Consider the following 23,779-nt stretch of genomic DNA (forward strand, 5'->3'; position numbering starts at 1 on the left):
TCCTCATATCAGGCAATTGATAATAAATATTATAAATAAATAAATAAATATTATAGGACATTCTTACACAGATTGACTAAGCCCCACGGTAAGCGCAAGAAGGCTTGTGTTGCGGGTACTCAGACAACGATATATATAATATATAAATACATAGAAAACACCCAAGACTCAGGAACAAATATCTGTGTTCATTACACAAATAAATGCCCATACCGGGTTTCGAACCTAGCACCATCGGCTTCACAGGCAAGGTCACTACCCACTAGGCCAGACCGGTCGTCAAAATAATGAAAATCATAAAATTGTGACATGTTAGCTTATATAACAAAACGAATATTGAATGTGTATGTCTAATATTTAATATGTATTCCCCGCGATACAGGCGTAGCCTAGTGCGGAGACCCCTGACATTCTCTGTTATATATTTCATTGATAATAAATTTATTCTTATTCTAATGATTTCAGCATGTCCACACAAAGGGTGCACTAAGATGTTCAGAGACAACTCTGCCATGAGGAAGCATCTGCACACGCACGGGCCGCGAGTACACGTGTGCGCGGAGTGTGGTACGTATTATACCAGACCAGGGATGTTGCGGATGCCGATTTTTTGACATCCGCGGATGCGGATGCCGATGCGGATTTTTAAAGGCTCACATCCGCGGATGCGGATGCGGATGTCGATGCGGATGTCGATATTAGGCACATAAAAAAACGTCAAATATTACACTTTAGTAATTTTTGATTTAAAAAAAAAGAAACTTTTAGTATTTGAACAAGAATATAGGTGCCTCACAATCGCACTACTATACCAAAGATAGATATAACTCCGTAATAGATGGATACAGTCTAAGGAAAAAAACGTGCCTCGAAAATCAAGAAAATTTGATTCTCGTTCAGAGGGCGCTACTAGTTTTGGCCTACAGTCGTATAGATGGCGATGACGGTTTCGTTTGTTATTTAACAATTTTAACGCATATCAGTGAAAGAACATGGGTCAAAATCATAAAAATAATTAATGCAAATAAAAAAAATCATTTATCTATATTTAAATACATTCTATCGTATTTTTATAAATCTTCATTTTTAGTTTTAAAGTGTGTCGACAGATGGCAGTGAATTTACTGGGGTTAAAAAATTTACTATGACAGTACCGCTCTAGTATAAGTTACTCTATGACTATACTAAAGTCCAAATAAAACAAACTTTTCACTTCTTGTCGCTGTCCGTCATAGGCTAAAGTGCTCGATCGACGAATCACAAAAAGGAAACGAGATTCCTATTGGCTAATGACGAAATTACCTAGCACTTACCGCGCCGCTAAGACGTTCCTGTACCTACCTGTTCCACATCCGCATCCGCATTAAGCTCCGTATCGATTTATGCGGATGCGGATGTTGAAAATAATGTGGAAGTTCCGCGGTTGCGGGTGCGGATGCGAATATTCGCAACATCCCTGTTATGTACACCCTGTACTAACTTTTAAGACGACTGATAATGTGGTACGTAACATCATAAGGTGTACCAAACTTCGAGCAACACCGGCTTCCGACACGTCGGAAGGGAGGAGCCAAAGATAGATATAACTCTGTAATAGATGGATACAGTGTAAGGAAAAAACGTGCCACGAAAATCGAGAAAATTTGATTCTCGATCAGATGGCGCCACTACTTTTGGCCTACTCTCAAATAGATGGCGTTGACGGTTTCGTTTTTTAACAATTTTAACGATTATCAGTGAAAGAACATGGGTCAAAATCATAAAAATAATTAATGTAAATAAAAAAATCATTTATCCATATTTAAATACATTTTATCGTATTTTTATAAATTTTAATTTTTAGTTTTAAAGTGTGTCGACAGATGGCAGTGAATTTACTGTAGTTACAAAATTTACTATGACAGTACCGCTCCATCCTATTATATCCTCTTTGCTCGAAGGTACCAAATGATTACTGTTTTTTTACTGACATTGTTTCATAGTACTAACGCTAAGAGCTAAGAGCGCTGGTGGCCTAGCGGTAAGAGCGTGCGACTTGCAATCCGGAGGTCGCGGGTTCAAACCCCGGCTCGTACCAATGAGTTTTTCGGAACTTATGTACGAAATATCATTTGATATTTACCAGTCGCTCTTCGGTGAAGGAAAACATCGTGACAAAACCGGACTAATCCCGACAAGGCCTAGTTTTCCCTCTGGGTTGGACGGTCAGATGGCAGTCGCTTTCGTAAAAACTAGTGCCTACGCCAATTCTTGGGATTAGTTGCCAAGCGGACCCCAGGCTCCCATGGAGCCGTGGCAAAATGCCGGGACAACGCGAGGAAGATGAGATGTTTTATAGTACTAACATGTATTCTTTTATATTATTTCCTTTCAGGTAAAGCGTTTGTAGAAAGTTCGAAATTAAAAAGGCACCAACTTGTTCACACCGGGGAGAAACCCTTCCAGTGCACCTTCGAGGGCTGCGGGAAAAGGTTTTCACTCGATTTTAATTTAAGGTAAGTTCAAAATATACATCGAAGACCTATATAACTCCGTATAAGATGAATAAAGTGTATGGAAAAAACGTGCCTCGACAATCAAGAAAATTTGACTCTCGCACAGATGGCGCTAACACCAATACCAACCTTTGGCCTATTCTCGTTTAGATGGCGTTGACGGTCTCGTTTTATTTGTATTATATATTTTTTGATATTTAAAGTAAAAGTAAAGTAAAAATCATTTATTGTATACAAAGATTTAGGCAGAAACAAAATTAACTGGTCTTAAAACAATTTATGTACATTTATGCATTTACAATGACGGTTGTACCGGTTCCTACACTAGGCGTGGCCTGTCACGTAGGTAACCAATCCAGACACAAAATATCAGTGACATGATTTGTGCGAAATGCCAATAAGACACTATACTTAAATTTAAAGAAGTTACTAAAAAAAATTATTTTTAGTTTTAATCTTGTGTCGATAGATGGCTGTAAATTTACTGTGACTACAAAATTTACTATGACAGTATTCCTCTATTAAGTTACTCTATGATATCACGTTGTTACAAATAACCTTTTATAATATAATTGTATTCGTATGATCAAAGATAGATATAACTCCGTAATAGATGGATACAGTCTAAGGAAAAAACGTGCCTCGAAAATCAAGAAAATTTGATTCTCGTTCAAAGGGCGCTACTAGTTTTGGCCTACTGTCGTATAGATGGCGTTGACGGTTTCGTTTGTTATTTAACAATTTTAACGCATATCAGTGAAAGAACATGGGTCAAAATCATAAAAATAATTAATGCAAATAAAAAAAATCTATATTTAAATACATTTTATCATATTTTTATAAATCTTCATTTTTAGTTTTAAAGTGTGTCGACAGATGGCAGTGAATTATTAGCTAGTATAAGTTACTGTATGGTATGATGAACTTCCAGAACCCACGTTCGGATCCACACGGGCGACCGCCCCTACGTGTGTCCGTTCGACGGCTGCAACAAGAAGTTCGCGCAGAGCACCAACCTCAAGTCGCACATACTCACACACGCCAAGGCCAAGTAACTATATTAATTTTTAACAAGCAGAAACGTCTGCGATCGATGTTATTAAGCTTAGAATAAATTTAAAAGTGGAAATATTACTGCCTTGGGTGAGACTTGAACTCACGGCTTCTGGATCGATACTCCAGCGCTCTGCCAACTGAGCCACCAAGACCTCATCCATAGCCAGCAAATCCCACTATATGGGTCTAGGGGACCCTAGCGACATCTACCGTAAGAGTGTTACACTACTTAAACGACCACCGGAGTTCCAAGTCATATTGGAAATTCACCAGTTACGATGTGCTACCCATTCTAAAATGATGAAGGATGGATTGATCCAGAGGCCGTGAGTTCAAGTCTCACCCAAGGCAGTAATTTTTCCACTTTTAAATTTATTCTAAGCCAAGTAACTATTAAATCATTTAACGGTTTAGACTCACTTGTTTTAGTCACTCGCGCGACATGTTTCGGAGAGCCTAGGTTCAAGTAACTATTCATTCATAATAAATAAATTAATATTAGGGGACATCTTACACAGATCAACCTATAGTCTGTACCTTTAGGTATGTAAAATAATGTAAACAAACCACATTTAGTTATTTTATTGGGCAAGTAAATTTTTCAAGTCAATTAATTTAACTCGATGTGTCAACACTTACAGAAGTTTTACTTACTCAGCGTAGCGACGAAGCTGCTGTAATCTTGGTATTTTGTTAATAGGAATATATCGGGATGAAATGATTAATAAAAATTACGTCTGCCGCATGCATCCGGATAGGTGGGCTAGTATAGCCACCGAGTGGATGCCGCAAAAGAAGCGCGGACGTGGCAGGCCCGGGCGGAGATGGCGGGACGACTTAGACACCTTCACTAATAACTGGCCGGAAACAGCTCAACAACGGGAGTCATGGAAATCAAAGGGAGAGGCCTTTGCCCAGCAGTGGGACCCTACAGGCTATAAAAAAAAAATAGTTTTGTAATATATGCTATTACTTAATAATAATAAAGAACCTAAAACGAGATTGAATATTTAGCAATTTGAGGGTAGATGAAAACATTACACGATTAAATGAAATAGGTAAGCCAGAACGATGAGGAACAGATCCAGGCAGTTTTCTATTTGGTTGTTTTTTTTTTATGAAATAAGAGGCAAACGAGCAGACGGATCACCTGATGGTAAGCGATTACCGCCGCCCATGGACACCCGCAACACCAGAGGGGTTGTAAGTGCGTTGCCGGCCTTTAAGATGGGAATACGCTCTTTTCTTGAAGGTTTGAAGGTCATATCGGTCCGGAAATACCGCAGGCGACAGTTGGTTAACTGATAAATGTCCGAAAATGTAAAAACACATTGTTTACATTTATTTAACTACCTAAAGATACAAACCCAAACCAGGGGTGCGAAACTCCTTGCTTCAAGCAAACTCGGCTCCGTTCGGCTCAGCATTGCTCCGAGCAATTATTAGGGTTGACACAGCTTTACGTCCCTTTGCGTGCACGACCACAGATAAGATAATGACTTGAGTTTTGACAACCCTAAATAGCCGCAAGGGATAGTGCCATACATTACAAAGGAACAACATGAGGGGACATCTTACACAGATCAACCTAGCCCCAAACTAAGCAAAGCTTGTACTATGGGTGCTAGGCGACGATATACGGATCTCTATTGTTTCCCAAGTTTTAAGTCATAATGTATTGTTTGTCCACATTTTCGTTAGTCATAATTTGGTTTTTCTCAGAAACGCGTAACTTTTCAGGATTGCCATAAAAGAAACCTAACCTAACCTATCTATACTAAAGGTGTTAGCGCCTATTTGCACTGTTTAAATAAAACAAGTCTTTCAACTTGAAATTACCATTTTTAATGGGTTTTAGTACAGTGTACAATAACTATATGTATAGGTTCTTTGTCTAGGACACGCGCGTTTATCGTGGTGGTTAGATTGCAAGAGTGGAATGCGCTCGCAGCGATGCCCGAAGATGCGTCGTATGTGTGAAACTCTGGCGCTAGCATCGCGCCGTCTATGTTGGCATCTTGGGGCTGCAGGGCTGCGTTTCCACACATCATTGGTTGGCGAAGCTAGCGGCGTTGCCACAGCGCTAACAATAGGATAACCTTAGGAAAATCCTGAAAAGAACGGTTTCAAAATTATGACTAATGATAATATGACAATCATTACATTATGACTTTCATCATGATCATAATCGTATACGTTTATTATTCTAAAACAATTTAAACATTCCACTCACTTGTACGCGCACTCATTTCGACCCTAGAAATAAGTCCGCGCGAACGTTCACTGCGAAATAGCTCGAAACCTGCACAATGCGCACCCGAAAAACCGAAGCATAGGTATAGTTCCGTCGGCCGAATATCCGGCCAAACAACTATCCGTTGCATCTCTAATCGCAATCACACTAGAAGCTTGTATTGTATTGTAGTTCGGGCGATTTTCCGCAACTCGACTAATGGCGCCTATTTTGCGTGACATGGGGAGGTGGGCTAGTCCTGCCAGCCCAGCTCCCCGAGGAAACCTATCAAACCTTTGATGTTGAGTAGGACCTCGGAGAGGTCTCTCGGGGATCCGAGATGTTTTGCCCTGTATGGGGCCACTCCGCTGCGCTCCCAGCACCACTTGAGAGGCTGTTTCTTCTGTCTCCATGCATCCTCTGCATAGGGGACTGTCTGTGACACCTGTTATAAAAAGATGTTTGTTAAATAGTCCATGACCTGTTATGACACTGGTTACCTTGCTCGGTCGGGTATTTCCTAATTGAAGGAGCACCCTTGTGAGCTTTCCGTTGATGCCAGGCATGGCTTGTTTGGCCTGTCTGCATCCAGCCCGGTTTAGAAGCTTGAATCTATATTGAAACTAACAGAACCTTTCTCCGACAGATCAAGAAACTCGTTATCCCGCAACGGCGGCGGTTCTTACGAGTCGGCCCGGACGACGCCTCAGTTCGTGCAACTAGAGATGTCTCCGGACGACTCCAACCACCAGCTCATCTTCTACACGCACGAGTGAACATAGTGTAACGGTGTCATGAGTGAACTTAAATAGTGGACAACCGTCAAACAAGGAACAAAGTGAGACGCTAGTGAAGCGAATGAGAACTCAATGTGAGTCCAATTGAAGTGATAGTGAATAGGTTGAAGATAGTGAAGGATTAGTGTAATGTTGAGGGGATAAGGATAGTGAAAATTAGCAGAACTGCAATTTAACGGTGTTTGTAAAGTTATCATGGAACAGTTGAAAAATATGAAATTACTAATAGCCGCGGGTCCACACAGAGCGAGCATACGCGCGAGGCAATCTCCTTGCGTACAAAACGGCCAGTGTAGACGTGCCTCGACCGAGGCGCGCTTGTTGTATCGACATTTTTACTATTTTTAGACGTGCCTCGCGCGCGCCGCCTCGGCCGAGGCACGTCTACACTGGCCGTTTTGTGCGCGAGGAAATTGCCTCGCGCGTATGCTCGCTCTGTGTGGACTTTTGTTTTTGCACAATTTTTACATGTCATTTTAGTATCTGATATTAGGTGCGTTGGGGTTACTTCGACAAAGGGACATTTTGAAAATCGGAATCTAGACTAGAATACATACTTTAGCCACACTAAAGCTACTACAATACTTATCAAGTAATTTTGCCTATTGTTGCTACAGTAGAAAAAGCTTCCAGTAATAGATATTAGGCGCCATTCATTTATTACGTAAGACGAATTTTGCCGGTTTTTGATCCCCTCCCTCCCCTATGTAAGAAAAAATAAAAGGCTGACCCCCTCCCTCCATATTAGTTATATTAATTAAGAATCTAATGGAAGAGGAAGAAAAAATTAATATGTTTGGTTCTTTTTAGTGTACATAAAAAAAATTTAATTAAAACATTTATTTGTACAGTTGAAGGCAAAAATATCGAATTATTGTCTAAGGTGTAAGAGCGTACACATATTTTTGAAACTTTGGGAATGTATATATATTTATGCCCTTGACTGTACCTACAAAGGTACTGGAGCCCGTTTAAGCTAAAGATCTTAAGTAAGAACTATGTAATCCCCCTCCCTCCCCGTTGTAAGAAAAAATAAGATATGTTCACCCTCCTTCTCCCCTAAATCGTCTTTCGTAATAAATTAATGGCGCCTTAGTGATTACAAAATTATCTCACTTTCAAAGTTACCCCATAGAACCTAAAAAAAAAAAATGGTTCAGCTACCAAGTGTTACTGGACCATGTTAACTTTACAAGCCCTGTCAAACTGTGTGACATTATCAAGTAAAATGTTCACCTTTGTCAGTTGTTAATAATAATTCCTTTGCCAACGTACAAAATGGTACCGTTTGATCGAAAATGTCAGTTAGAAAATTATGACAAATTTTTGAGACCAAGTCCCCAGGAAAGATAATATGAAAATTGCAAAACTTTGCAAGTGTGATAAAAGAAAAACTAAATAGTATATAGACTATGGAATGAAGGGAGTTTTTACACTACAATTAATTAGTTTTATAAAGTCAATAAACATTGGATTTAAACAGTTTAAACCAAAGTTTTAAATAGATTAAAAAATTATTTCTGTGTGCATAAAATTCTGATGTTTCAATAACCTTTAAGGTGCTGGGATGACTTCTAGAAACGAGGTTGTTTTGAAAACCGGTATACACTGAAATATACTGTAGAAACACTGTACTTTAGTATCAAGTACTAAGGCATAGGGCCAATTTAGTATAGTGCTATTGAATAAGTAGAAATTTGGGCCATTTATACACTTAATTAATTTTTGACAAGTTTATGTTTGCGAACAATGCTACGAGCCCTGAGTTCAAGTCTCACCCGAGGCAGTAATTTTTCCACTTTTAAATTCATTTATTCACTTTTTTAATATGAACATTTTTATATTATTTGTACTCAGAATAGCGAGCTATTTATCCTAATAGCATAAAAGGTAGTGTTTTATTCCGTTACTATTTTTTATAGAATCTGTATGGCGGTAACGGAATCGAAAGATCAAAAAATGTATGGAAATTTTATTACACTGCTCCTATTGGGATCGAAATAGCTCATGAGCTATTTCCCACATTTCCCAAATTTTAACTAAATGGCCCCTTTAAGAAAAACTACCCAGTATCTGAACTTACCCCAATGCACCTTGGCGTGATCTCATATCATTTTGCTGTTGATCATCATTTACTCTGATCTGTTTGTCCTTAATCTTTAATCAGTTATATTTGAATCACCGTAGAGGCCGTCTAAGTCAACTTTGCACCAACTTGAACAGAACAAGGTGAGGCCGTGTCATAAAAGTCTTATTTTCATATAAATTTGGACTATAATGGTGACATGGCCACACTTTGTCATTGCAAATGCCATGGTTAGCTTGGTCTTACTCTATTTTATTATTGGTGCTATATTTGATTAGACTATATGATGATTTCATTAAAATATTAATGTGATCAGATACATATTTCTCTTACAAAAACCTATCTTTATCAAACATAGAGAAAGATTATTCTTGTATTTTATAACTATATCGAGGTCCTGATTATTTACGAATAAAAATAGAAATAAATTTGTCTCTAATCAACTACTTACTCTTATAGGATTATTCCCACTAGTTACAACCAAGTTATAAACTTAAATAGATAACATACACTAAGGAAAAAGTGACCAAGTCCAAGTGGCCGAGGCGGGAATCGAACCCGCATCTTCAGCTTACGCGGCTAACTAGTAGTGTGACTACTTAAAAAACGCAAATCAAAAAATATTTTGTAAAATAATTCGATTAGTTCCCTAGTTGGGTACAACCAATAGGGAATATTACGCGAAACTCTGCGCAGGGGGCGCCACTACCACAATCTGAGGGAAAACAAGAAAATCGAAATTTCGTTATCTAACATCTCTGTCACTCTTGCATATTCGAGCGTTAAAGAGGCAGATAGCGAAATTTCGAATTCGCGTTTCCCGGTAGGTTCTTGAAAACAAACCGCCTTGATGCATCAATGTCATATTTTATTATCTCTGAAAACTTGACAAAAAACTGTTAATGGCACAGTATGTATAAGTTACTCTATGGTTTACTAAACGGGCTAGTGCTGCACTCTGGTGGCAGAACATTGCAGTAATACCCCCTATTTGTTACTAGTGGCAAAGATACGGCTATGTTCCGAATTACGCTCACACAGTCAACGATATATATAATATACAAATACATAGAAAACATCCAAGACACAGGAACAAATCTGTGTTCATCACACTAATAAATGCCCTTACAGGGATTCGAACCCAGGACCATCGGCTTCACAGGCAGGGTCACTACCCACTAGGCCAGACCGGTCGCCAATTCGGAGCGTAATTCGGAACATAGCCATACTACGATTAACGAACAAAATTCAAATTCAGCTGACATGAAAATGCACACACACACAGTCACACACGCGCTCATGACCAGTCCGAAACAAAACACCACTCACGCGGCCTTAAGCGCGCTAACTGATTTGGACCGGCAGCCAGCACTGTTGCAGCAGCGTTGTGAGCGTGATTCGGAACACAGAGATTGATTAACTATGGATGGTATAGAAAGGATGCCAATCTCTTATGGCAGAATTGTTGCAAAAGTGACCGCTTTCAGCTTTAAATAATAGTTCCTAATCTCTCCGGTGGCGCTAGTTAGGCTCTGGGACATGAGTATAACATGAACCATATAAGGCAACAAATAACCCGACCAAATTACGTAGGTTGTTTTTGGTAGTATTTCGGTGTATGGTGGCGCCGCCTAATTACTGTTTTTTGATGGACACTTTTCATACATTGAGATTTGGCTCCTTTATATAGTCTCCATGTGATTAACCTTTTCGACGCCGTGTCAAACACAAAAGCTGTCATCCAGACGCCACGTCACCGAAGTGTCAAAACTGAAATTGAACTTTATGCACATGCATGGAGGCATAGACATAGTAAATACAAGTAGTTATAGCGCGACCGACCGGGCGACCGGGGGCATGGAGACTGGTCGGGTTATTTGTTGCCTTATATGGTTCATGTTATACTCATGTCCCAGAGCCTAACTAGCGCCACCGGAGAGATTAGGAACTATTATTTAAAGCTGAAAGCGGTCACTTTTGCAACAATTCTGCCATAAGAGATTGGCATCCTTTCTATACCATCCATTACCGGGGGTAAGAGAAAGAATATTCATATAAAATTTGGGCGGCATAGGATTTTTTCTCTTTCACTCTTATAAATTTCGGTATTTCGCCATCTCCTCCTACCTATGATGCCACCCGGTCGGTGATAAGGACAAAGCATGGCACTATCAAAGAGTGTCAGGCCATGGTCAGGCCCTTGCATGTAGGTCTATGTTGCTCTGTGGTTTATGACCGATTAATCGGTCTTTGGCGTTGGACCTACGGTGCGTATATATCGGTCATTGGCGTCCAAAAGGTTAAGCTGTGTAAATTGTAAGACAATTACGTGCTTCGAATTTGACAGGTAAACGAGATGGCGCTGTACAGCTCCATACATTTTGCGCATGGAGACTGTATAAAGGAGCCAAATCTCTATGTATGAAAAGTGTCCATCAAAAAACAGTAATTAGGCGGCGCCACCATACACCGAAATACTACCAAAAACAACCTACGTAATTTGGTCGGGTTATTTGTTGCCTTATATGGTTCATGTTATACTCATGTCCCAGAGCCTAACTAGCGCCACCGGAGAGATTAGGAACTATTATTTAAAGCTTAACGCGGTCACTTTTACAACAATTCTGCCATAAGAGATTGCGATCCTTTCTATACCATCCATAATTTTGCGATAACTCCGATTGTCAAAAGTTGACGTTTGACAATTCAGTGGCCGCGAAACATATGACGCACTACAGCGCATCTCGTTTTGGATGCCAAACTAAGGGGCACGTTTTTTTCTTACAATCAATTATCATTGCTAGTGGTAACAACTGAGATTTTGTTCCGATCTGTAATAACTGAGAAAAACAATTCCCAGTAATTACCACCAACTTTGGTGGTTACACCAAAATGTTTTAATGTTCAATAATGACAAGAATACCACTGGTAACAAGTGGGAATAACCCATCTTATATAATTTGTAATTAAATTAAACTTTCATTAACCTTTTTATCTTCTCTTTCAATCGAATTAAAGGACCTCGAGATTTTCATAATAATGTTATAATTTTCGTCTTAATTTTCTATTTTAAATGGGACTTTATGTAAAAATATGTCTTGGAATATTAAAAATACAGGAGAATCTTTTTTTTCTCATTCGTTTTTTACAGCAATTTATATCTAGAGATAAGATAATTTCAAGACATATATTTGCACAAATCTATTCCTTTAGTATTTAAATAATAATAAAATGTCTGAATTACGCTTGTTAATAAACAGGTTGGCTATTTACTTTATACTCCAAATTATAACATTTTAAACCAAAGAAAATAAGCATGTTTTGTATAAAAACCCTATACACACATACTAATTTTCATTGATTGTAATTATTTCATATTATAGCCACATGTTTTATTTACTTTAAGAATATATGCATGTACAAATGTCGTATGTTCAATTGTGCATTCAAGTGAAGCAATTTTAAAAATTATAGAAAAACGAAAAATAGGCCATTTCTGCATTCGTATTTTGCGCAGGAAAACCTTAGCTTCGCTAAGGCTTCTATTTCAAGCCCTGTTCTCATAGAAACAAAGTGCATAGCCACCTGAAACTTGTATATTTTGTACTATAGATATGCCAAATATAAGGGAGTGTCCGTAATATATAATTAACCAATTCTTTTTATTTGGAGAATGCATGCTAATATTTCGAAAAAGTGAGAAAAAAATGGCTCGACCGCACTGTCCAAGGCCTTAGATCACGCGGCCGCGGTAGGCCTAAGAAGCGCCGTGACGTCGTAATAGCGGACATGGACGAGAACAATCTTACACCTGAGAATGCCGAAGATCGGGCAAAGTGAAGAGGGTTATTCCCACTAGTTACCACCAAGTTGTTACCAGTGGTAACTACTGGATTTTTTTCCCTACCTTTTACCACTGGTAACTACAGCGGGCTTAGCACGGTAGCATTTTTATCGCCTGTCACCATGCCTGTCACGTTCTAACAAGTATGTAAGTGCGAAAGTGACAGGCATAGTGACAGGTGATAAAAATGCAACTATGCTGACACCGCTGGGAAAAAAAATCGTAGTTACCACCAACTCTTTTGTCAATAGTGGGTTTACAAAGAGGTCTTAAAACTATTTACAATATGTAAGTACATAGGATCTCCACATTGTAATTACATTGGACATTTTTTCCCAGTAGTTACCAGCGGTAAAAAGTGGGAAAAGAAATTCCCAGTAGTTACCACTGGTAACAACTTGGTGGTAACTAGTGGGAATAGCCCAGTGGAGAAGATTGAGTAGGAAAGCGGACCCTGGCGCTAGGCCGGGAAAACGCTAGGTTGAAGAAGAAGAATAAAATTATACTCTTCGTCGGTACAGTCACGTTTGAAAATATGAATAAGAACAAAATGCCAAGAATATGTATACACGACCTTACTGCCCATAAATTAAAGTAGTGTATACATATTTTTGGCACTTCGTCCGTATCGATATTTTCAGACGTGGTCACGTCTACCTACGGTATCATGAGCACTATACGCTTACTTATTCTCTAGCCTATCCGTATTGTTACTTACAATATGGCGAAAAAACAAAGCCCAATAAAAAAAAAACGATTGAATTTTTTTTTGAGGGTTATTCTCAACTGTTACCACCAAGTTGTTACCATTGGTTATAGCTACATTTTTTTCTCGCTTTTTACCACTGGAAACGACGGAGACAAAAATCCTAGTCTTTTAGCGCAGGGTAATAATTGGTTAACATTCTATCCTTTGTTTATTGCATAGATAACTTACAAATATCAGTATGCATTCTCTATGTGCACTTGTCAGTTAAAAAAGTAAAAATAGACAGACAGGAATTTGATGGTGACACTACCACACTTTTGCTTGCCAAGTTGGTGCAGAGTTAAGGCTCAGTTTTATTTGTCGATAGGCTCCGCATGCGGGGTGCGGAGATTTCCATAAAGCATGCCATAGGTCCCGCATTCGGGGAACTGTTTTCATTGGTCGATAGCGCCCGCATGCGGGGTGCGGGAGATTTCCATAAAGCATGCCATACGGCCCGCATTCGGGGAACTGTTTTCATTGGTCGATAGCGCCCGCATGCGGGGTGCCGGATGTTCCAGAACGCACGCCATTATGAGTTTCACCAGTCGTTATACCGCCTGCGGGGAAAACCTGCATACTGTCTATTGACTGAGTTATGAAACTGAGCCTTTGGCTTCGTATGACTACCACTATGATAACCAAAGCGTTAGATGACCAAAATAGTTTCAATAGGGAATATTACGCGAAACTCTGCGCAGGGGGCGCCACTACCACAATCTGAGGGTCTATCGCGAAACAAGATAATCGAAGTTTCGTTATCTAACATCTCTGTCACTCTTGCATATTCGAGCGACAAAGAGGCAGATAGCGAAATTTCGGATTCGCGTAGATGCATCAATGTCATATTTTATTATCTCTGAAAACTTGTCAAAAACATGTTAAAGGTACAGTATGTATAAGTTACTCTATGGTTTACTAAAAAGGCTAGTGCTGCACTCTGGTGGCAGAATATTGCAGTAATATCCTCTATTGTCTGTTTGAGCTTTTAATCCTTTGGTCGTTAGGAACGTCTAAAGTCGAGTACTCACAACGCCAATAACGCCTAATATTGTTAGTTATGGCGGACATTGTAAATGTAAACTACATACCTTGAAATGAGGCTTAGAATGGCGCGCTCGCGCTCATGATGTTGGCGTCTGAGTGCTTTTTTATGGCGTTTGGCGTTAATGGTTACATTTTTTTATACTACGATTCATTATCGTTATAGTATTTTTCATACAGCTTGGGTACGGTGACTATTGAGATATCAATACAATATTGCGACATTTTGAGTTTTAAGGTTATAAATAAAATTGTATGGAGACATCTGCCACCATACCCAAGCTGTTTGAAATATATTATAGACACAAGTGTACGTTATATTAAGTGTTTATTGGAATGGTGACTTCCTTAATTAAGATTTTTTAATATGACTGATTGTATATATGACTGTTTTGTTTTGCGGTCCAAAATTATGAGTTATTGCTACATTTGGAAACTTTGTGGTCTAGATTTTTTTTTAAATTATGTAGAGATGATTTTAAACACTACAAACGTTTATATATCTGGTTTGCATTTTTTTAAATTAGATTGTGTCAGTATTTTTGGTAGTAGCTCGAATATTATAATAAATAGTTTAATTCAAATGGTATGTCGTAATTCTTTATATTTTTTAAGTCAAACATAGCATTTGGATTAAAATTAGTTTTGAGAATTGGTAATTTTCAAATGTAGCAATAATGTTTTAGAAATTGTATGTTCTCAAGTGATGAGGGATGGGCGAGAATAAAATGTAAATATTTATATAAAATTTGGCGTTTTATTCACAAGTTTTGATATTTTCTTTTACTTTTAAGCGAGGTTTAGACTAGCAAGAACTTACTCGTACATGCAATTTTCATTACATTGCGGTATCTGATCAACCTTTTGAATACAGTTTACTTTAGTAGTCGGCAATGTAACTTAAATTGCATGCAAGTTCTTGCTAGTCTAAACCTCGCTTTACAAGAGTCCCCGGCAAGCTCGGCCGAATTTCCCTTCCCATATAAACGGAGTTTCGTTCTCATTTTAAAACTAAGTGGCATGGAGACTATATAAAGGAGCCAAATCTCTATGTATGAAAAGTGTCCATCAAAAAACAGTAATTAGGCGGCGCCGCCATACACCGAAACACTACCAAAAACAACCTACGTAATTTGGTCGGGTTATTTGTTACCTTATATGGTTCATGTTATACTCATGTCCCAGAGCCTAACTAGCGCCACCGGAGAAATTAGGAACTATTATTTAAAGCTTAACGCGGTCACTTTTACAACAATTCTGCCATAAAAGATTGCGATCCTTTCTATACCATCCATAATATCTAGGTCTGTAATAAGTTTATATCATAGACATAGTATATACCTACAAGTAGTTATAGACGCGCCACTGAGCGACCGGGGGTAAGAGAAAGAATATTCATATAAAATTTGGGCAGTATAGGATTTTTTCTCTTTCACTCTTATATATTTCGGTATTTCGCCATCGCCTCCTACCTATGATGCCACCCGGTCGGTGATAAGGACAAAGCATGGCTCTATTTTCTCTTTCCTCTTATAGGAATCGCAATAAGACTATCTTTCTCTATCAAAGAGTGTCAGGCCCTTGGTTTATATATAGCTCCAGTTTATAAAACAAACGAAATAGAGCAAAAACAAGTTTTGTATGAAAAACTTAAATTCGCTATATATTTTTGACTATGCTATCTGAAGGTACATAAACTAACCTATTGTCAAAGTTTCAGAGCAATCTAGCGAGTCGTTTTAATATGAGAGCGGAACTATGTTTGTATGGAGAACCGAGCTTGCCAGGGACCTTTATCTCATGCGATACGCTGCAACAACGCTTCGTGTGCGGACTTATTTGACCATGTACAGTCGCCATCAGATATATCGGAGCGGCCGAGGTGCTTAAAAATATCTGAACACTCACTTAACGCCTGATTTGACTGACGTGACTTTTGATTGACGTCTTTGCAAAGTGATAATAAAATGCAACAGACTTCATTCCATAGATTTTTTTAACCTAAATAAAAATATAACAATAACCCCACAACACTAAGATACCATAAAATGGTCCTATACCTGTTGCTTCTTGGTGGGTATAACTATGCTCCAATTTAAAAAAAATGACAACGTCTAATATATTCAAACATAATATTTATTTCTATATTATTATTTCTATATTGCCGCAGGCGGAGGTTTTGGACGGGGTTTTCTTGTTATAACTTCGCTATAATTTTTTCTTTTTCTATAGTTTTTCTTTTTATATTTAGCTTTAATTTAGTTTTAATATAGTTTTATTTAATTTTTAAGTAGATATTATAGCTATATTTATATACTCAGAAATCAGATAAACGAAATTGTATATATATTTTGCATTGCTAGTTGCTACGTTATTTATCTCTCTTTTTTGGCGGGGCCTATTAAATTGGCGTAACTTTGCACCCCTAAGTAAACTATAGGTAGGAGCAAAAATACCCCAAACAATGGGTATAGATCGCGGGCCAGGAATAGATTTCATGACCAATCGCCTCCCGGGCGAAAACTCGTATAGTGGTTAACGGCTATGTATGATGAACCCTCGTGAACGTCAGCTGCCGCTCCGTTGGTGGGTTGAGGAATGGCAGCAAATAAAGTCTATAAAATTTTTTTTGTCATCGCCTCCCGCTTGATTCTTTGTCAGATGATAGTTCAGATGCTATTGTAAATAAACAAAATCGTCAGCCGGTTGTATCGCGGTGGAAAGACCGTGTTACGCGCTTCGGTGGCTGCCATTCCTCAACGCACCAACGGAGCGGCAGCTGACGTTCACGAGGGTTCATCATACGTAGCCGTTAACCGCTATACGAGTTTTCGCCCGGGAGGCGATGACTGACGAAATTTGCGCCTGGCTCGCGGTCCAGTATCTTGTGCTCCTTATTTATAGCTTCGTTTTATATAAAACAACATTTCATAAAATTGATTTACCGATAAAATATGTTACCTACGTAAGATGTTCTTCTTAATATTCAATTCATCTGAATATTTAATAATGAACAGTTTGAAAATTTATTCAAAATTCCTTAATGTGGATCAAATATTGGAGCAAAGTAGGACCATTTTACTGTATTATATATATGGTAAAAAATTATAAATATACAAAAGATAATATTTACAAACTTAAAAATAATGTCAATATTCGATTGTAAATCAACGAAAAATGCTGTTATGCGAGTAAATCGGTGATCTAGTTTCATTTGTGTGGCAGCGTGGTTGAGTTAAATTAATATTTACAAGCAATTATAAGATGGCCAATTTATAATCTTATTATTTCAAATGGAAAAGATATAGGTAGGGATGTTATAACCTAAGGCCCAGCCATACAAATTAAAAATCCTAAATTTGCCACTGAAATTTGAACCTAAAGTGTAGGAAATAGAGTTGATTTTGCGTTGTTGGAAAATTGAACGAAACAAAGCAAAAGCGACTTTGTTCCAATTGAATAGGTTTTAAATTTCACCGAGCTGAAGAGGTACTTATGTAGGACCTTGGGCCTTAGGAGGAAAAGTTTGATCGCTATGTGTGTCTGCCTGTTGACATTATATAGCTTAAGCAGGTGAACCGATTTGGATCAGTTTTTTTAAATTGAGAGCTGGTTTTCTAGCGGTGGATCTAAGACATGTTTTATGAAATTTGGTTGATCCGTTTCTTGCGTTTTTTTTAATATTTATAATACTCGTAACATACGTTATATTGTTTTCGGTTACCGCGATAGTTACTCATGAAATAAAACTATGAAAACGGATTATATCACGTCGTCACGTCGGACGTTATAACGGAACGTCGGGATGTATCATAAATTCAATATACGCGATATAATCCGTTTTCATAGTTTTATTTCATGAATAACATACGTTGCCAAAAAATTTAACGAGATTACCGATTACTTTAAAAAAGAAATATAAATGGAACACTAATAGTTGTTTTCTTAGGTACTAATTAAAATACGTAACTAACACACACATGCTTTATTATTCTGTGGTACAGGCAGCATACTCATACTCATATTTATACTCAGCATCTAAAGTAGGGATCAGACTACGTGCCATAAGTATCTATACTCATACTCATATCTATACTCAGCATCTAAAGTAGGGATCAGACTACGTGCCATAAGTATCTATACTCATACTCATATCTATACTCAGCATCTAAAGTAGGGATTAGACTACGTGCCATAAGTATCTATACTCATACTCATATCTATACTCAGCATCTAAAGTAGGGATCAGACTACGTGCCATAAGTATCTATACTCATACTCATATCTATACTCAGCATCTAAAGTAGGGATCAGACTACGTGCCATAAGTATTTATCAATCTCTAATCACTACATAGTCACAGAATAAGCAATAGTATTATCATACAGAACGGCCACGCACCGCCCCGCTCCGACACGAAAGCCCTCGCCCCGCGACAGCAGATTGACGGCCGTTTGCCGGCCGCTCAGTACTGTTTCTAAGCAACTTACTCACACTATGTCGCATTACGCGTGTACAGACGTGCCGTTCACACATAGAAATGGAAATGATTTTTGTATGTATAGTGTGTCCGCCCTGTGACATAGTATAAAACAAAGTCCCTTCCTGCTGTCTGGATGGATGTCTGTCCCCATGTATGCTTACCGGATTTTGATGCGGTTTTATATAATAGAGAGTGATTCACAAGGAAGGTTTATATGTATACATCAGCTTTGCACTCGTGCGAAGCCGGGGCGGGTCGCTAATAGTACATAATAAAAAGAGACATGTTTTTGTATATGGAACAATTAGACTGTGTCTGCTACTTTTGAACGCAAACTGTTGAGACATCCCTATTTAAAAAAGTATTCCAGAGTGGCAGATACTTTTGGTACGTTGTTTCAACCACTGCTATTAATGCTGACATAATAACTACGAATGGTGTACATATAAATGCAGATGAGGCAAAAGAGCGAAACACAACACCATATTGGTGACGTATTTTTAGTTCCAGTATTGGCCACACGGGCGTCAGTCGTCAGGCGCCGTGCGTCACCCGTCCAATTTCTTTGTCCAATGTGTATTTTCATATCACATTTTGCTTAGTGAGAGAGAGAGACGCAATGCACATTGGACCAAGATAGTGGACAGTTGGAATACCAATCTTACACACTCATTGATACATGCGTAGTGTTAAAATATTTATAATTCTAAACCGACATACGTCGTTCAACGTTTTTAAGTCTTGGGTTTTATATATTTAAATGGTAAACATTAACTATGAAAAACGAAAATATCGTGTTAGAATAAACACTGGTGTGATCCTACTGGTAGAGATAACTTCATAAACAACCTAACCAATGCTTCTATAGGTATATATAGCCAAAAAAACAATTGTCTTGACTTTGATATTTTAGGAAAGAATTCTTAAAATAATTTGATTTGTTCCCAAAGGTGTGTAATTGTCTTGACTTTAAAATATTTTAGGAAGGGCTGCCTAAATATAAATCAAAGATAGATTCTCCCACTATTAAAAATGAACTACACTAAACTTGACTTAATATTGTATAAAAATAATATGGAAAACTACCTCCACCACTTTGGACGGGACATTGCACCCTCTCCCAGAGAACTCAAGTCTTGTTTAGTGTAATTTTAAATCTATCAACGCCAATAAGCTCATAAAAACGTCCATAGAACTTATTCTACGTCGCAAAAATTGGAACACAAAAAGTCACCCAATATTTCACGAAACGGTTTTCAAACCCTTCAGCTCAGCTTCAGTCGGAAGCACTTTCTTCAACGTCACACAAGGTTTCTGTCTTCGCCGGAAGATCATGATAGACAGACAGATGGAGGAGATGGCGAGAGCGATGATGCAGATGACGGTGAGCGCGAGCTGGGCTGCCGCCGTCGAGAATGTGCCGTGGTAGATCATGGTACGGAGGCTTTCTGGTATTTCTTCGACAGTCTGTGAAAGAAAGATATTTGAACTGTTAAGAATGTACGAGTATTTGCTTTTTAAAGACTTTAGGTCTAGGCAACATGGATTACTAATATTCACTTCCCAAAATTAATAAGTTTGCCCGTATAGTTTAGTTTTTTGTCTCGCCTAAGAAACAATTAGTTGGAATGACGCTTAGGACTATTAAGTAATCAAAGCAGCCGAGATTTTTTTTTTGTTGGGGAAATGCGTTTATTATGCATGCCACCGGGCCCGGGGGAGCCAGGAGCGATGACGGACTAACCAGTGGTAGGACTACCGTCTAAAACCACCCAACGATTGCCGACGCCGCCTTGTAGAGGAGCGCCGCAGGGTCACTATCAGCATTCGACTGCGAGATCTGGCTCATGTCTGAGGTTTGTGGAATACTGCTCATGCTTACCATCTCGATCCAAGCGATTGGCAGGATGGTTCCTTCCTCAAGGAAGCTGAGAGCAGGGAACATAGGCGTTTTCTTCACCTGGATGTTTATCTGCATGCTGAAAGATAATTAATACATTTTACTGTGTCCCAAAACATGTGGAGAGTTGGAGACTTCGCTCTGTGCAGGTTGTGACGCCACCCTGGCGCATAAAAACAATCACTGCATACTTATAAATACGGGGTAACACAACACAATCGTTTCGTTGGTACGTGCGTGTTGTCAAAGAAATGGTAGTAAAATACATAGAAATCCACCAACCAGAGCGCAACTCGCTATAGTTACGCTAAATATCAGGCGAACCTTTTTCGCGCGCCATTCCAAACCAAAAATTTCACCTGAAATTTGCTCTGCTATTTATTTTAATTTAATTCTCTATCTATTTTAATTTAATTTATAACCCATTTTAATTTAATTTTAATTGTAATGTTTAATTTTAATCTTAGGATATTATAATTATATTATTGTGGACCATATAGTTGTCTGGAGTTAAATAAATGATTATGATTATAATAATGTATAATATACGGCTAACATATATTGTCTGCGAGACATCGATTTTTAGTGATAAGACCGCCTGTTGTTTACCTCTACTTGATTTGCTGTGTTCATTGTACTAGAATGGTTTTCCGTCTTGAGGTGTGCAATGAGTATTTGTATTGTACTACTAGGTACCTGGATTTGCCATGAAGCGATATGCCCAACGTCGGATGTATGTCCACATAAGAGTCGTGCAGTACTGGGTCGGGGTTCAATCCGGTCACGTTCTCAAACAGTTCTGGGTCACCCAGGTAGAAGTGCGGGTGAGACGCCAAAGCGGGTGCACCTGACAAGAAGAGAAATAATAATTTGAGACTATCATTGCAAATATAACTCGTTTAATTAGTAATTTGAATGTGATCGACTGATCGTAAAACTGGTAGGAAGCGACAATATTACATCTTTCTCTTAGGTTGATATGCCTTTGATAAATTGATCCTCTATTACCGACTTGATAAAAGATGGCGTCACTAGTACATCCATTTAAGGCGCCATTTTTTGGACAGTTGAGGAAGTTTTTGCAAGTAAGTTATGTATGTCTTTAATCTGGCTCAAAAGGAGTAAGATGTCTAGTTTATAGTACTTAGCCATAGTTTAAGACAATCCGCGGTGTGACTAGTTTGTTTTAATCATTGCGGCTTGCGGCCCGGACGCCGTACCGCGTATAAAACCATCTACCTGCGAAAGCTGTTGACACCCACAGCACAGCACAAGTAGTGACGTTGATGACGTACCTGCGGGCAGATTCCGGAGTGATCACGCAGTAGCACTGGTGGGATAGCTTATAAAACCAACTACCCGCGAAAGCTGTTGATTTACCGATGGCACAAGCGGTGACCTAATTGACGCTACTATGCGGGCTTGTTCTGGAACCGATCTCTCACTAGTACCTGTGGGCTAGCTCATGAAACCAACTACCCGCGAAAGCTGTTACTTACCTATGACACAAATGGCGATCTTAATGACGCCCCATGCGGGCTTGTTTCGGAGCCGATCTCGCAGTACCGATGAATTTATAAAACCAACTACCTGCGAAAGCTGTCACTTACCCATGGCACAAGCGGTTACGTTGATGACGCCTCTCGGCGGGCACGTGCCGGAGTCAATCTCGCAGTAGCACTGGTTGGCTGGGTTGCTAATGTGGTCATCGAACACATTCATTGGCATACGGTAGCGAAGCAGCTGGATTCCATCTGCAGTCTAAAAAATAAAATAGGTAGTTTTTTTTCGTCAGATTTCCACCGCGTAAGACCCACCATATAAAGTTTTTCAATTTTTAATTTAAACCTTATTCTATAAGTAAATTGGAACGAATTTCGTTTGTTTTACAACGCAGTGAAACAAAAGAAATGCTACTCTATTTGTTTCATCAAAAGGTTCAAATTAGATTGCAATGAATATGTACATTTTAATGTACATTTAGACTCACGAGGTTAAAAAAAACATTTATGCATGGAAACAGCATACATATTTTCAAATAAATACAATCTCCGCCAAACTGTATAACAGTTTGTTGGCAGAAATAGGCTCCCTTTCTTTACATACTGTTTTAATTAAAGTTAATAAAATTTGGTGGATAGATAGACTTCCCTAATCTGTACAATACAAGCGTAAATACAACGTCATCATCATCATCATCTTCCTCGCGTTATCCCGGCAATTTGCCACGGCTCATGGGAGCCTGGGGTCCGCTTGACAACTAATCCTAAGAATTGACGTAGGCACTAGTTTTTACGAAAGCGACTGCCATCTGACCTTCCAACCCAGAGGGGGAACTAGGCCTTGTTAGGATTAGTCCGGTTTCCTCACGATATTTTCCTTCACCGAAAAGCGACTGGTAAATATCAAATGATATTTCGTACATAAGTTCCGAAAAACTCATTGGTACGAGCCGGGGTTTGAACCCGCGACCCGGATTGAAAGTCGCACGCTCTTACCGCTAGGCCACCAGCGCTTAATAAGCGTAAATTCAACGTATGTCCTAAATAATCTTCGACTGAGTTACGAAAATCTATGGGATTACTTTTCAGGGACAGATTCTATTTTATGTAAATTGTGAACTTGATAAGTACCACCACCTTACAGAAAACCGCAGCCAAAACACTAGACCCTACTCATAGTGTTGTGTTCCTGCCGGTGAGTAAGGTTGCCAGAGCTCAAAGAGGGTGCGGACTGTTACGGTCGGCAACATGCGTGTAACACTTCTGGAGTTGCAAGTGTCCATAAGCTACGGACTGGTTTTTGGTAGGCGGGCCGTATCCTTGTTTGCCACCGACGTACAAATACAAAATACAAAATTACATTTTTGTGATACAGGGGATGGAGCCGCCCGGTAAAAAAAACAATGCTTGTGTTGGGAGGCACCGCTCTTCCCTAGGTTTATAAGTATTACATTATTTTTTATATTTTTTACAGTACATATGGTGCTACTTTCTCGCACTAGTGAGTAAAAGAGCGCTTTTCGTGTATATGTCGAAAGTTTAAATGTACTGTAAAACGTTGTACGATACACGTGCGAATAGGTAATTCGCA

General features: G+C 38.8%; 2 protein-coding genes across 11 annotated transcripts in view; one reads left to right on the forward strand and one right to left on the reverse strand.

Moving 5' to 3' along the window:
- LOC134753524 (transcriptional repressor protein YY1-like) overlaps nt 1-13,479 on the forward strand; it is a 31,888-nt gene extending 18,409 nt beyond the window's left edge. For all 10 annotated transcript variants that reach the window (XM_063689427.1, XM_063689432.1, XM_063689433.1 and 7 more), the window contains 4 exons: nt 466-567; nt 2,375-2,495; nt 3,427-3,546; nt 6,431-13,479. In XM_063689427.1, coding sequence (XP_063545497.1) covers nt 466-567; nt 2,375-2,495; nt 3,427-3,546; nt 6,431-6,560 — 473 coding nt within the window. In that variant the 3' untranslated portion in view covers nt 6,561-13,479. The remainder of the gene's footprint in view (nt 1-465; nt 568-2,374; nt 2,496-3,426; nt 3,547-6,430) is intronic.
- Nucleotides 13,480-16,423: 2,944 nt separating this feature from the next.
- LOC134753510 (scavenger receptor class B member 1-like) overlaps nt 16,424-23,779 on the reverse strand; it is a 54,934-nt gene continuing 47,578 nt past the window's right edge. Inside the window, exons 9-12 of the mRNA XM_063689405.1 lie at nt 22,297-22,447; nt 21,383-21,533; nt 20,669-20,765; nt 16,424-20,253 (exon numbers count right to left, since the gene is read on the reverse strand). Of these exons, the coding sequence (XP_063545475.1) occupies nt 20,029-20,253; nt 20,669-20,765; nt 21,383-21,533; nt 22,297-22,447 (624 nt within the window). The 3' untranslated portion in view covers nt 16,424-20,028. The remainder of the gene's footprint in view (nt 20,254-20,668; nt 20,766-21,382; nt 21,534-22,296; nt 22,448-23,779) is intronic.

The sequence above is a fragment of the Cydia strobilella genome, chromosome 27 (assembly GCF_947568885.1).
Source record: "Cydia strobilella chromosome 27, ilCydStro3.1, whole genome shotgun sequence".
NCBI lineage: Eukaryota > Metazoa > Arthropoda > Insecta > Lepidoptera > Tortricidae > Cydia > Cydia strobilella.